At 44.2% G+C, this 15,281-nt stretch overlaps 1 protein-coding gene across 1 annotated transcript in view; it reads left to right on the top strand.

Moving 5' to 3' along the window:
* Window positions 1-15,281, top strand: part of NOS2 (nitric oxide synthase 2) — a 53,036-nt gene that overhangs the window by 11,939 nt on the left and 25,816 nt on the right. Inside the window, exons 5-11 of the mRNA XM_058164275.1 lie at window positions 1,597-1,745; window positions 6,264-6,426; window positions 8,060-8,151; window positions 8,240-8,381; window positions 11,152-11,291; window positions 11,827-12,001; window positions 12,840-12,941. Coding sequence (XP_058020258.1) covers window positions 1,597-1,745; window positions 6,264-6,426; window positions 8,060-8,151; window positions 8,240-8,381; window positions 11,152-11,291; window positions 11,827-12,001; window positions 12,840-12,941 — 963 coding nt within the window. The remainder of the gene's footprint in view (window positions 1-1,596; window positions 1,746-6,263; window positions 6,427-8,059; window positions 8,152-8,239; window positions 8,382-11,151; window positions 11,292-11,826; window positions 12,002-12,839; window positions 12,942-15,281) is intronic.

The following is a 15,281-nucleotide window of genomic DNA, read 5'->3' as shown; positions in this document are numbered from 1 at the left end:
TTTCAAGAATCAATTTGGATTCCTGTTCGGAACAAAAGTTGGATTGCTACCACTTCACTTTTGGGTTCTATCTGTAGGTTCTACCTAATAATTTTTTTAAAAATTATTAAATTCAAAAAGAAAATACAAAATAAATACATAAATACATACATAAAAAATAATTGCTACCAACCTGCCTTCCATTGAGGACCTGTATACTGCACGAATCAAGAAGAGGGCTGTGAAAATATTTACAGATCCCTCACATCCAGGACATAAACTGTTTCAACTCCTACCCTCAAAACGACGCTATAGAGCACTGCACACCAGAACAACTAGACACAAGAACAGTTTTTTCCTGAAGGCCATCACTCTGCTAAACAAATAATTCCCTCAACACTGTCAAACTATTTACTAAATCTGCGCTACTATTAATCTTCTCATTGTTCCCATCATCCATCTCCTCCCACTTATGACTGTATGACTGTAACTTTGTTGCTGGCAATCCTTATGATTTATATTGATATATTGACCATCAATTGTGTTGTAAATGTTGTACCTTGATGAACGTATCTTTTCTTTTATGTACACTGAGAGCATACGCACCAAGACAAATTCCTTGTGTGTCCAATTACACTTGGCCAATAAAAAAAAAATCTATTCTATAATACATACATACATACATACATACATACATACATACATACATACAAGAAAAAAACCCTAAAAACTAAACAGGGGCATGTATTCACATACATAGCTGTACAGTAAACATTTCAGTGAAAGGAAGCCATCATTTGTTACAGTCATCCATTAATTGAGAAATTGATTATGTGCCATCAAATTGTTTTCAGCTTCTAGCAACCACATAGGTAGATCTTCTCCAGGATGATCTATCTCCAACCTGGTCTTTCAGGTTTTCCAACAGTTCATCCATCTTGCTGCTGGTTGTCCTCTTCTTCTCATTCCTTCCCCCTTTCCCAGCAATACAGCCTTTTCCAGGAAGTTGGGTTTCTATATAATGTCTTTGAAATAGGATAATTTGAGCCTGGTCATTTGTACCTCAAGTGAAAACTCTGGATTGATTTGCTCAATGATCCATTGGTTGGTTTTCTTGGTTTGGGCATGTTTTTCTCAGGAGTACAATCATCCATAACTAATCCATATATTGATCTGAGATCCTGAGCAGATTTGTTTCCATACTGCACTTTCCATTGTAAGGGCAATGTTTCATTGAGGTGGGTATTAAACCAGTGGTGGGATTCAGCCAGTTCTGTCCGGTTTGGGCAAACCGGTAGTGGCGACTGAGGTAGGCCCCGCCCACCCATCCGGATGTAATTTCACCATGTTTTGGAGGCCATGTGGATTTGCAGAAGGCGTGCGCGTGAGCAGAGAGCATGCACGGAAGGATTAGCATGCATGCAAAGTGGTGTATGCACGTGAAGCAAGCGCGTGTGTACGCGCGTGTGTACTCACGGTTGCAAACTGGTAGGGACTCTAATCCCAACTCTGTTAATTAAACCACCCCAAAGGGTGAAACCTTGTACCTGTGCCTACCGCTGATTCTAGAAGTGTTTGCTAATCCATCTCTTTTACCTGTACATATTTTCCCCCCAGGTTCTTAACTGTCAGAACAAAGTTTGCCAGGGATCTCTCATGAATCCGAAAGGGTTAATCCGAGGTCCCCGAGAGGAACCCATCCCCAGAGACAAATTGCTACTCCAAGCAACTGAGTTTATCCACCTTTTCTACAACACGCTTCAAAAGTGAGTCAGGTTTTCCCCCACCCCCCCTTATTTTGAGCTTCTATCCTGTGATTCACTTCCTTTCTCGGCAATTTTGGAAGACGTTTTTAAAGACTCAGGCTGCGATTGGCATAATAGTGTTACTCTAATTGTAAGTGCCAACCGCGCAATAAACTGTCTTTGTGTTGTCTTAAGTCTGTAAGTGAAACAAAAAGGCAAGAGCAGGTAATCAAAGAAGGCATCTCTCTCAATGTCTAGTGTTGGAAGTAATGTCCATCTGGGTTCAGTTCCCTGTGGGGAGAAAGACAGTGGAAACATGGAGGCTATTTGGAAAGATGGTTTTTAATGGTGGACAGGAGGACTACATGGTTTTGAGGACCTGGGCAAAAAAGGTACGTGGGTGAGAGAGAGAGAGAGATTTATTCCCTCTGTTGGGCTTTGAATTTGAGCTTGTATTCTGATTGGTTGTCAGACTCCCAAGGGGCCATGCAGAGGTCTTAGCTAACTTTGTAGGCTGTCTGTGTCCCAGGCTTGGTTGAGCCTTGCTGGGTGATGTAATCTTCCCAGGTGCCATGCCAGGGGTGAAATGTAAAATTTGTTACTACTGGTTCTGTGGGCATGGCTTGGTGGTGGTGGGGTAATGTGATTGGGTGGACGAGGCCAATTTTTTTTTTGAACTTTTAAAAGCATTTTTTCTACAACCTCTTCGACCGAAGAGGTTGTAAAAAATGCTTTTAAAAGCCTCTGCTGATCAGGCAACTCAGCTGGGATCGCCAGAGGAAAAAGCAGTTTTTTTTACAGCCTCTTCAGCCAAAGAGGTTGTAGAGAAAATGTTTTTAAAGGCTTCTGATGATCCCAGCTGAGCTGCCTGATCGCCAGAACCCTTTAAAAGCATTTTTTTACAGACTCATCGGCCGAAGAGGTTGTAGAAAAAAATGCTTTGAAAAAGTTCTGACGATCCCAGCTGAGCTGCGCGATCATCAGAGGCTTTTTTTTTTTACTTTTAAAAGCATGTTTTCGGTCGAAGAAAAAATGCTTTTAAAAATAAAAAAAAAAACTCCGATGATTGTGCGGCTCAGCTGGGAAAGGGGGGGGGGCAGGGATTTTTGCTACCGATTCTCCGAACCACCCACCGCCATCACTACCGGATTGGGAAATCCGGTCCGAACCGGGAGCATTTCACCCCTGTGCCATTCGGTAAATTCTGTTGTTAGATGGGTAGAGAGATAATCCTATCTTTGTTGGAACTTGGGTGAGGGCAATTCCTACTATGGCTCTGCCTGCAGGGGGTTATTCTTGGTTATGTAGAATAGACTGGCCCAGGCCTTTCCATTGACAAAAGGGGAGAGGAGGGGGCTGAGTCTCTGCCTCCCTTTTAAGGGAAATATTCCACCCTTTTAATATTTCCTAAAATATCTCATTTTCCTAGGCGAGGGATGGGTGCTAACTTCCTACAGCAGAAAAGAACAAAGAAAAATTTAGAGAACATTTGCATTTGAACTCTGCTTTCAGACATCCAAGCTGCTTCACATACAATTTTTTTTATTTATTTGCATTTATATCCCGCCCTTCTCCGAAGACTCGGGGCGGCTTACACTATGTCAAGCAATAGTCTTCATCCATTTGTATATTATATACAAAGTCAATTTATTGCCTCCAACAATCTGGGTCCTCATTTTACCTACCTTATAAAGGATGGAAGGCTGAGTCAACCTTGGGCCTGGTGGGACTTGAACCTGCAGTAATTGCAAGCAGCTGCTGTTAATAACAGACTGTCTTAGCAGTCTGAGCCACCAGAGGCCTGCAACCAACATCAAAAACATTTTTTGTGGGGGGATCTGTGAGAGAGGAACTAATAACGGTGGTCTTTCTCTTCTGGCATTTTTGCCTAGATAATGCAAATTATATAACGATGCAACGATGCACACAATATTCCTGTATCAGGCATTTGTGGCAGGTGCAGGGACCCACACCTGCGTTCTCAGCTCTTGCATCCTTGGCGAGTCAGATAAAGGGACAACTTCACAGATAGGTAGCTCTGCCACCTGTTCCCCTTAGGCCATTCTTTCATGCATTCTGGAGCAGTCTCACACTCCTTTTGAAAGGGAGAAACCTGTCGTGTACAGAAAGTTTTGCCTCTCAGTGCTAGAGGCGAAGGGTGAAGAATGCACAGAAACGAATGCCTTGGGAGGCCTGACCTTTTTATCTCCAAACAGCTGCTGACAAGAGATTAGAAATATAATGGCTGAAAAACACAGTTTCTGAACTCCAAGGAGAAATCAAACGAGGGGGAGAGAGATGAAGAGAAGCTAATAGGATCTGGCAGGACAGATGGAGGCCTCAGTAGGCCATTTTTGGCCTACAGGACTGAAATTTGTTCAGGTAATTATTCATTTAGAACAGGGGTCTCCAACCTTAGCTCCTTTAAGACTTGTGGACTTCAAATCCCAGAGTTCCTCAGCCAGCTTTGCTGGCTGAGGAACTCTGGGAGTTGAAGTCCACAAGTCTTAAAGGGGCCAAGATTGGAGACCCTTGATTTAGAACATAACACTCTAAGCAGTGCCTTGCTGGACCAGACTCCTGGCCCATTTCATCCAGCAGTCTGTTGTCACAGTGGCCAACCAACTGGCCAAGGAAACCCATAGTCTCCCAGCCGATGGCCTGCAGAGATAGTGCCATGACCATCAAGGCTAAGATTGGTCCAATGGCTGCTTGCTTTACTATATATGCATTACGTGCAATGTAACAAAAGTCTATATTATTTAGCTTCTTGCAAAATCTAGGAAGAGACCGTAGATTGAGACCGTAGAGAGCAGAGGTGGGTTTCAGCAGGTTCTGACCAGTTCTGCAGAACCGGTAGTGGAAATTTTGAGTAGTTCGGAAAACCGGTAGTAAAAATTCTGACTGGCTCAGCGGCCCCACCTCCATCTATTCTCTGCCTTCCAAGTCCCAGCAGATGGGGAGGAAATGGGGATTTTGCAGTAACCTTCCCCTTGATTGGGGAGGGAATGGAGATTTTACAGTATCCTTCCCCTGGAGTGGGGTGGGAATGGAGATTTTACAGTATCCTTCCCCTGCCATGCCCACCAAGGCATGCCACGCCCAGCAAGCCACACCCATAGAACCAGTAGTAAAAAATTTTGAAACCCATCACTGGTAGAGAGCTAACAATTTTCATGCCAGCTGTGTTCATAGATCCAGTATGGCATAGCATAGTTTGCTTGGCTTTGGTTTGTGTGAACATAGCCATCAAGCGGGACTGGATTGAAATTTTATTGGGGTATTTATGTCTTAAGATTTTAAACTGTTTTAAAATTTCGGCCACATTATAATATTTCTTTTTAACTTCTTTTTAATGTTTATATATTGAATTTTTACTTGGCTGTACACCGCCCTGAGTCCTTCGGGAGAAGGGCGGTATAAAAATCGAAATAAATAAATAAATCTTGGTTCATTCTACACACCACAGTGAATGAAAGCAATGATTTACCGTATGATCCCAGGTTTTATATTTCTGCTAAGATGAGATTCGTCTTTCTTCAGTGTTTGTTGACTTCGGTCACTTTAAGTCATGTGGACTTCAACTCCCAGAATTCCCCAGCAAGGTAGCCTGGGTTGAAGTATATGCATGTTAAAATGGCTGAGGTTGGAAAACAACTGTCTTAAATCAAGGCATTTTTGTGCCTGTTTATGGCTGGCAAAAGAATATTTAACCATGTAACTGGAGAAGAAAAATGGAGCTGAAGTTTCCTAAATATGTGTGTGGTTTTTTTAGGTGCTGAGGGCAATGGTGGAACAATTATATAAATCAGGCAGGATTACTTGTCATTATGGTTCTCTCCTTGCACTGATTGTATGACATCCAAGTCGTTTTTGACTCCTAACAATTACAGAGATTCTGCTCCCACTCCTGGTTTGATTAGTTATGGCTTAGGCCAGGGGTCCCCAAACTTGGCAGCTTTAAGACTTGTGGACTTCAACTCCCAGAATTCTCCAGCCACCTATGCTTGAAGACCTCTGGCTTAGGCACAGAATATGAAGGCAGCTTCTTTGCTGTTTATTGTTTATTGGTTTATGGCTTTGCAGTTTGAGAAACTGTACTGTACTGATTATATCTGATTAAACAAACCTTGGAGTATTAAATGGTAGAAGCAAGTCATTAGGTGAAGGATCTCTACTATCTAGAAAGCTGTATTTTTAATGTTTGGAGCCAGAGTTTGCAGACAACTTCTAATCTTACAAGCAAACAATGATGTTATTGGCGCTGCAAGAAAAAAAACAAAGTCTTATTATTATGACTCCTGCAGCAATGTGTCAAGGTAATGAGGAATTTTAGAGGCTCTCTTCTCCTCCCAGGAGCACCATCAATTCAGGATCACTCGATAGCCATAGGAAAAAATGATGGTTTTCAACAGTCACCTGTTTCTTCTGTGCATCTCTTTGACTGGGAAATTCCTGAATCCTTTTGGAAATCTTTCTGAATTGTGTTGCTTACTGTCCTGTTCACCGCTGTTGCCATTTCCTTTATTTTCTCTGCAGGGCAGAAACGGAAGAGCACACAACACGGCTGGAAGCAGTGGCTCAGGAGATAGAAAGAACAGGAACGTATCAACTCACCAAAGAAGAGCTTATCTTTGCCACAAAGCAAGCCTGGAGAAATGCTCCGCGGTGCATCGGGAGAATCCAGTGGTCCAATTTACAGGTGATCCATTTGCTTTTGCTCTTCCAGACTTACCAGATTCTACTGAAAAAGCCAGGGTTCGGCTCATCCTATTCCATAGTGATAGGTAAAGGTTCCCCTCGCACATATGTGCGAGTTGTTCCTGACTCTAGGGGGCAGTGCTCATCTCAGTTTCAAAGCCGAAGAGCCAGCGCTGTCCGAAGACATCTCCGTGGTCATGTGGCCAGCATGGCTCAATGCCAAAGGCACACGAAACGCTGTTCCCTTCCCACCAAAGGTGGTCCCTATTTTTCTACTTGCCTTTTTTACGTGCTTTCAAACTGCTAGGTTGGCAGAAGCTGGGACAAGTAACGGGAGCTCACCCCTTTATAGATTTGAGCCCCTGAACTGCCGACCTTTCGATCGACAAGCTCAGCATTTTAGCCACTGAGCCACCGCAAAATACCCCCACAAAAATTATAAGACAAAGAATGGAACTCCGGCCCAGCATTCTAGGACTATGTAAAGATGCTCTGATGATGTCAGTGACTTCCCCTGGCAAGGTTAGAAATAGGAAAGAATTGGCACACATATTATTGGACTTTACAATCTTAGCAGAGATTTAAATTCTTGAATCTGCTTAACTGGATCCCCAATAAACTGCCTTTTGGAAGTTCAGAATGTGTAACCTGAAAAAACGCACGTTTCAGAGAACAATGAAAAAGATGAATGAGAATTGATATGTGAGATTGATACACTTCCTTTGATCTTCTAGGACAGGAGTGTCCAAACTTGGCAACTTTAAGACTTGTGGACTTGGCTGAGGAATTCTGGGAGTTGAAGTCCCCAAGTCTTAAAGTTGCCAAGTTTGGACACCCCTATTCTAGGATAATGCTTCTCAACAACTGTAAGGTGTGACTGGGGAATTCTGGGAGTAGACGTCCACATGGCTTAAAGTTGCTGAGGTTGAGAAATATTGTCCTAGAGCAGGGGTGTCAAACTCAAGGCCCGGGGCCTGGATCTGGCCCTCCCGAGCTCCATTTTTGCTGGCAGAGGGTTGCAGGAGACCATTGCCCGGAAGCTGGTTTTCGCTGGCAGAGTGCTCGGACCACCACAGGTGCCCCCGACATAAGTGATGTCGAGCTGGCCACGCCTCCCCCAAGGTCAAACACAACCCTGATGCCGTCCTCAATGAAATCAAGTTTGACACCCCTGTCCTAGAGAGAACTCTGATATAACTCACAGCAGTAGTGGGATTCAAGTAATTTAACAACCGGTTCTCTGTCCTAATGATTTCTTCCAACAACCAGTTTGACAAACTGCTGAGAAAGTTAACAACCGGTTCTCCGGAAGTGGTGCGAACTGGCTGAATCCCACCACTGACTTACAGGCCATGGGACATTGGAGGTCTCCAGGAAATCTATTTTAGTATGATGGATCTTCTCTTTATCAAAGTTGGAGCTACATGATCTATAAGTTCACAGTCCTTTCTGTGAGGTTATTATCTGCAAAACATGCTAAACTAACCAGTTTCTAAGATTCAAGTACGGATTAGGTTATCTAAGAGTTATTTAAGATTGCAAAAGTTATAGTTCTTGGATTGGGTTGGAAAGCGACCTTGGAAGCATATACTACTATTATTAAGTTTTCTCATTTGCCGATTAATGTCTTTTAGGTGTTTGATGCTCGCAGTTGCACTAACGCTAAAGAAATGTTTGAACATCTTTGTCGCCATTTGGAGTATGCTACAAATGGAGGGAACATAAGGTATGAGCCATTTTTTAAAGATATATATTCATCTGGATCTATAGAGTCACTGAGTAAGCTGTCATTCACTCCCACTCTCTTGAAACAGGTCCACCATCACTGTCTTCCCCCACAGGACTGATGGAAAGCACGACTTCCGAATATGGAACAATCAACTCATCCAGTATGCTGGCTACCAGATGCCAGATGGATCCATTGTGGGAGATCCAGCCAACGTGGAGTTTACACAAGTAGGTACAAAATAAATATCCAGAGTAGTGCATTTTTATTACTATTATTAATTTATTACGTTTATATTTTATTGATTTATGTATTTGTATCCCGCCTTTATTATTTTTATAAATAACTCAAGGTGGTGAACATACCCAACACAATTTCCTCCTCCTGTTCCTCTCCCACAGTAACAACCCTGAGGAATGGACTGGGCTGAGAGAAAGTGCCTGGCCCAAAATAACCCAGCTGGCTTTTCTGCTAAGATGGGAGTTGAAGGCATGGCCTCCTGCTTTCTACCCTGATGCTGTAACCACTAGACCAAACTGTCTCTATGCCGTCCATCTGCCTGGCAGCTTACACCACCTTAAAATCACAGTATAAAACAATGAGAACATTAAAACATAAAAAACATTCAGTGTTAGCCGGGGTGGATTCAACTTACCTTTATTACTGGTTTGCAACAGGACTGCATGCATGCGAGCAAACCGACCTTCTGCGCATGCGCAGATCACCCATGATGATGTTGGGGTGGGTGGGCAGAGCCTCCCGCCGGTTTTACTACTGGTTCTGTGGAACCGGACCGAACCGGGAGCAACCCACCAGCATTAAAACATTAAATGTTAACAAGAAATTAAATAAAAGGGATGAATAAATGACTGGGATGGAGGTAGGATCTATCTACTAGAATAGAATAGAATAGAATAGAATAGAATAGAATAGAATAGAATAGAATAGAATAGAATAGAATAGAATTTTATTGGCCAAGTGTGATTGGACACACAAGGAATTTGTCTTGGTGCATATGCTCTCAGTGTACATAAAAGAAAAGATACGTTCATCAAGGTACAACATTTACAACGCAATTGATGGTCAATATATCAATATAAATCATAAGGATTGCCAGCAACAAGTTATAGTCATACAGTCATAAATGGAAAGAGATTGGTGATGGGAACTATGAGAAGATTAATAGTAGTGCAGATTCAGTAAATAGTTTGACAGTGTTGAAGGAATTATTTGTTTAGCAGAGTGATGGCCTTCGGGGAAAAACTGTTCTTGTGTCTAGTTGTTCTGGTGTGCAGTGCTCTATAGCGCTATAGAGCTGAGGTGGTGCAGTGGTTAGAGTGCAGTACTGCAGGCTACTTCAGCTGACTGCTAGCTGCAGTTCGACAGTTCGAATCTGACCGGCTCAAGGTTGACTCAGCCTTCCATCCTTCCGAGGTGGGTAAAATGAGGACCCAGATTGTTGGGGGCAAGAGGCTGACTCTGTAAACTTCTTAGAGAGGGCTATAAAAGCACTATGAAGAGGTATATAAGACTAACTGCTATTGCTACTAACCACCTCCGAAGTGGAACATCCCCATCGAGACCCAAGGGCAGTTGTCAGGACCAGGTTTTGAGGCCCCTTCAGAAGAGCAAGATGGTAGGGGCTGATCTCACCCCAAGGGGCACGATGTTCCAAAGGGCAGGAGCCACAGCAGAAAAGGCTCTTCTCCTAGACCCCGCCCGCCTAAACTCCTAATATACCTCTTCTTCAGAAGTGAGTGGGCTGGGCCAGTCCCCTTGGATGAGACTGTTCCTCAGTTAATCTGGAACCAGGCCATAAAAGGCTTTGAAGATGATGATGACAACACAACTTGAATTGGACCCAAAAGCAAACCTGCAACCAGTACAGTTCCCACAGCAGTGGTGTTACCTGGGGTCACCCCCACAGGGATGTCTAAAGCTGTCTGTGCTGCTACATTCTGCATCCCTTATAGCCGTGATGGCGAACCTATGGCACGTGTGCCACAGGTGGCATGCAGAGCCATATCGGTGGGCACGTGAGTGTTGCCCTAGCTGAGCTCCAGCGCGCATGCGCATGCCGGCCAGCTGATTTTTGGGCCCACCGGAAGTCGGGAAACAGGCTGTTTCTGGCCTCCAGGGGGTCTCCAGGGATGGGGTAAGGAAGGATGTTTTTGCCCTCCCCAGGCTCCAAGAAAGTCTTTGGAGCCTGCGGAGGGCGAAAAACGGGCCTACCATGTCCACTGTGCCATTGCATGCCAAAAGCGGGGGGAGCACGGGGGCATTAAATTATGGGGGTGGGCACGCACGCAAGAGACCCCCCCCACGCTCCCCTCACTTTTGGCACGCGATGGCAAAAAGGTTAGCCATCACTGCCTTATAGAATGCATTGCAATAGTCCAAACACGAGATGATCAAGGCATTCCACCCAGGAGTGGGCTTCAAAAAATTTAGCAAGGTTTATCTGATTGCTGGGTAGGTGTGGCCATAGTGGGTGTGGCCCAGTCGGCCTCCTGAACCACTGTGGGGGGGGCATTTTTGCCCTCCCCGAGCTCCAGAGGCTTTCCTTGAGCCTCCAGGAGGGCGAAAACGGCCTTCCCCGGTTCCTGAGGCCCTCTGGAGGCCGGAAATGGGCCCGTTTCAGGCCTTCCCGAACTTCCGGTAGGCCCATTTTTCGCCCTCCCAGAACCTCCGCGCATGCCGTGCACTTACCTGCATCCAAAACAGGCCGCGTGGGGACTCTTAGAAGGGGCGGAGAGGGATGGGTAGGGCCAGCCAGGAGTGGGATTTGGGGGTTTTCCGAACTGTGCAGAATGTTAACTAGAGGTTCTCCCGAACCCCTGTGAACCCCCAGCAGGCCACCCCTGATTCCACTTTTACCAAAGCTGCATCCAGTTCCAGAACCCATAAGTCATGCTCTTTGGGCATTCAAGGAGTCGAATACTTTGTCTCCTCTCGAGAAAGAAAGAAAAAGAATCATCGCCCTTCTTTCTCTTCTCTCAGCTCTGCATCCAGCTTGGCTGGAGAGCCAAATATGGCTGCTTTGATGTGCTTCCACTGGTCCTGCAAGCCAATGGTCAAGACCCAGAATTATTTGAACTGCCGCCAGAGCTCATCCTGGAGGTGTCGATGGAGCATCCCACGTAAGCATCTTGGCTTCAGATGACAGAAGCCCAGACCTGTTTGTGATGGGTCAGGTGGAGGCCTCTTATCAAAGCAAGATTGTTTGCTGCGAGACCTTGGGACAGGTTGGCTTGGCTTTTGTTTGGTTAAATGATGTTGAACTTGCCCTTGGAGATAACAGGCAAGTAAAATTGAGCCGAAAGTAATGAAACGGCAAGAATGTTTAGTCCCGAAGCTTTGCAGCTTTTCTCATCTTGTGTTTAATCAAAATGAGTTTTTTCTCTCTCTCTTTCTTAATGATATAATTGGGGAAAGCTTTCAGCAGAGGCTAAGGCTGCTGTTACAAAACAAAGTCCAGACATAGTTAGCAGTTGCAGTCCAAATTTCCAGTTACTTGTGTTTTTCCCCTTCCAACAAAATAACTTAATGAGAAGTGGCTGTTGAGGAATTGAAGTGCAGCATGAATTTAACAATGAAAGAACCAATAGGTTATCCAGTCAAAATAATGTACGATGGATGGCTTGTTAATACAACTCTGTGTGATCCTTTCTGCAGATATGAATGGTTTAAAGACCTGGACTTGAAGTGGTATGCAGTTCCGGCTGTGTCTAATATGCTCCTTGAAGTTGGTGGGTTGGAATTTACAGCTTGTCCTTTTAATGGCTGGTACATGGGGACTGAGATTGGGGTACGGGACTTCTGTGATGTCCGGCGCTACAATATTCTTCAGGTAACCCTTTGTAAAGATTGGTTGGGTGGTTAAGGTGTGTTTCAGGTGGCCACAGACCAGGGGTGGGATTTAGCCGGTTCGGACTGGTTCAGGCGAACGGGATGCTAAATTTTACATCTGGTTCGCCGAACCGGTAGTTGCAAGGACTGGCTGGCCCCGCCCACCCCGTCCCATCCCTCCCAGAAGTCTCCACGCAGCCCGTTTTGGATGTCAGGTAAGTGCAGGGCCCATGCGGAGACTCTGGGAGAGCAAAAAACAGGCCTTTCGGAAGTCTGGAAATGGGCCGTTTTTGGCCTCCAGAGGGCCTCCAGAGCCCGGGGGAGGCCGTTTTTACCCTCCTGCAGTTTCGATGAAAGCCTCCGGAGCTTGGGGAGGGTGACAACGCTCGTCCCCGCCATGGTGCAGAAGGCCGAGCGGGCTACCCCCACCATGGCCACGCCCACCCAGCAACTAGGCACAGAACCGGTTGCTAAAATTTTTGAATCTCACCCCTGCCAAAGGCTGAAGACTCTTTTATTTCATCGAGCAGGACTAGCCTAATAGTTTTTAATAGTTTTAATTAGTTTTTTAATGGGTTTTAGCAAATTTTTATATTTTGGCCAATTGAAAATTAATTTTTTAAAAATTGCTCTTAACTTTTGTATTATTGCTTTTACTTGGCTGTAAACCGCCCTGAGTCCTTCTGGAGAAGGGCGGTATAAAAGTTGAAATAATAAAATGAATAAATAAATAAATCTGCAGAGGGTGGGCACAGATGATGAAAGCTGTATTTTATACCATTTCAATGAAGCTAGAATATGACACACTGTTTGTTGCCTGTTTTGTCTGCTTGATCCAGGAAGTGGGGAGAAGGATGGGCCTGGAAACAAACAAACTCTCTTCCCTGTGGAAAGACAAAGCTGTTATAGAGGTTAACGTTGCTGTGCTCCATAGTTTTCAGGTGAGTGGAAAATGGAGAGGCAAAAGGTTATGTGGTGCCTCGTCCGCTTTCCCCACAGCCGGGGCCTTCTTATCTGCTTCCGAATGCTGAGGAATGTCCTGGCATGCCTCCAGGCCCCAGCCCTGGCTCCATGCCCAGACAGGCTGAGGAAGAAGAAGCGCCTCCAGCCCCCAGCCCTGGCTCCATGCCCAAGCAAACGGAGCAATTAGACCCCTCCCCCTCCCCCACAGCATGTGAGCCTGAGGAAAGTCAATTACCAACAGCTGCAGACTGGAGTGACCCTCGTTTTAGGAGAATTGATAAGCGGCGTCAACAGAAGGAAGGGAGGGGCAGGCCTTAATTAGTGCTGAGTCATGGAGCCACACCCCATGGCCTATATAAAGGATCTGCTTTCTGGCATTCTCTGAGTCAGGCAAAGTCTACCTTATCTTGCTGAAATCACTTTCTGGTCTCCTGCCTGCCTTGAGAACTTTGCTAGGACTTTGGCAGAGCTGCAGAGGCACGCCTGATTTGGATTTCCCTGACCCGGCCGTCAGCGGAGGAGTGGGACACGACAGGTTGCTCTTCTCTATTTCTAGCCACTTTCTTTGCGGCGAGAAAGTCTGAAGTTCAGAACTGTTGTTGTTTTTTCAAAGAAGAAAGATGGAGATCTTTGCAAGCAACTAACCCAACCATTGATTGGATGAGTTGCTTCTATATCAGTTACCCATCATTCTGTTGCTAAGCAGGATAGTTGTCAAATGAATTTTGCCCCGTTTCATGAACTTTCTTGCCACTGTGGTTAACGGAATTGTTGCAGTTGAGTTACCAACACAGTTGTTAAGTGAATCAGGCTTCCCTGTCGACTCTGCTTGTCAGAAGGTCACACGATCTGGGAATATTGCAACTATCATGAGTACATACCAGTTGCCAAGTGCATGACAAATTTGGATTATGTGACCCCAGGAATGCTGCAATGGTGTGTGTGGAAGAAAAAAGTCGCTTTTTTTTCAGTGCCATTATATTTATTTATTTTTATTTATTTATTTTATTTTGTCACAACAATATATGTAGGTATCATACAAAAAGATTATATAGTAAATAAACACATATATGGGTAAATATAAGGAGGTATAAGCATATATATATATAGGAAGAAGAAAAGAAAAACAATAGGACAGGAACGGTAGGCACGTTTGTGCGCTTATGCACGCCCCTTATGGTCCTCTTAGGAATGGGGTGAGGTCAATAGTAGAAAGTTTTTGGATAAAACTTTTAGGATTATGGGAAGAGACCACAGAGTCAGGTAAAGTATTCCAAGCACTGATGATTCTGTTACAGAAGTCATATTTTCTGCAATCTAGATTAAAGCGGTTAACATTAAGTTTAAATCTATTAGTGCTCTAGTATTATTACAATTAAAGCTTCAAATGGTCACTAAACAAATGGTTGTAAATCCATTTGTTTAGTATATATATATATATATCACATATCTGACATCAGTACAATTGAGCAGATTCAGAAGTATTTCATGAGAAAAGTTTTGCACTCTTCGGTAGAAATAGAATTCTCTATGCTACTAGGTTCGAATTCAGTTTGGATGACTTAGAACTGCATCACTTGTGGTCAGACCTAGGCATTGCATACAAAATTATACTTAGCAATGCTTTACCTGTAAATGACTTTTTTTTTTGTTTTAGTCGCAATAATACTCGCACGAACAACCGCTTTAAACTCAATGCATATCGTTCTAAACTTGACTGCAAAAAAATACGATTTCTGTAATAGACTTGTCAAAGTCTGGAATGCCCTACCTGATCCAGTTGTCTCAGCTACAAATTTTCACAGTTTCAGTCACAATTTTTTTTTTAATTTACATTTATATCCCGCCCTTCTCCAAAGACTCAGGGCGGCTTACAGTGTATAAGGCAATAGTCTCATTCTATTTGTATATTTACAAAGTCAACTTATTGCCCCCCCAACAATCTGGGTCCTCATTTTACCTACCTTATAAAGGATGGAAGGCTGAATCAACCTTGGGCCGGGCTTGAACCTGCAGTAATTGCAGGCTGCTGTGTTCTAATAACAGGCTTCTTACAGCCTGAGCTATTACGGCTAAATTGACTTCCGTGGACCTTACTTCATACTTAAGTGGTCAGTAGAAGGGGCATGCATAAGTGCACTAACCTGCCTATTGTCCCTGTCATTGAATTTTTTTCTTTTATTCTTGTTCTCGTTTTTCACAAATTCTAATTAAGTAAGTAAGTAAGTAAGTAAGTCGAGGACTGCCTATAAGGCCATGGGCTTGTGCCTGAAATTCTTAACCAACCTGTACACTGGAGCCAAGTAAGTTTTGCATGT

Source organism: Ahaetulla prasina, chromosome 1, assembly GCF_028640845.1.
Source record: "Ahaetulla prasina isolate Xishuangbanna chromosome 1, ASM2864084v1, whole genome shotgun sequence".
In the NCBI taxonomy this organism is placed as follows: domain Eukaryota; kingdom Metazoa; phylum Chordata; class Lepidosauria; order Squamata; family Colubridae; genus Ahaetulla; species Ahaetulla prasina.
Note: the sequence above shows the minus strand (reverse complement) of the source record. Positions and strands in the feature narration are given on the sequence as shown.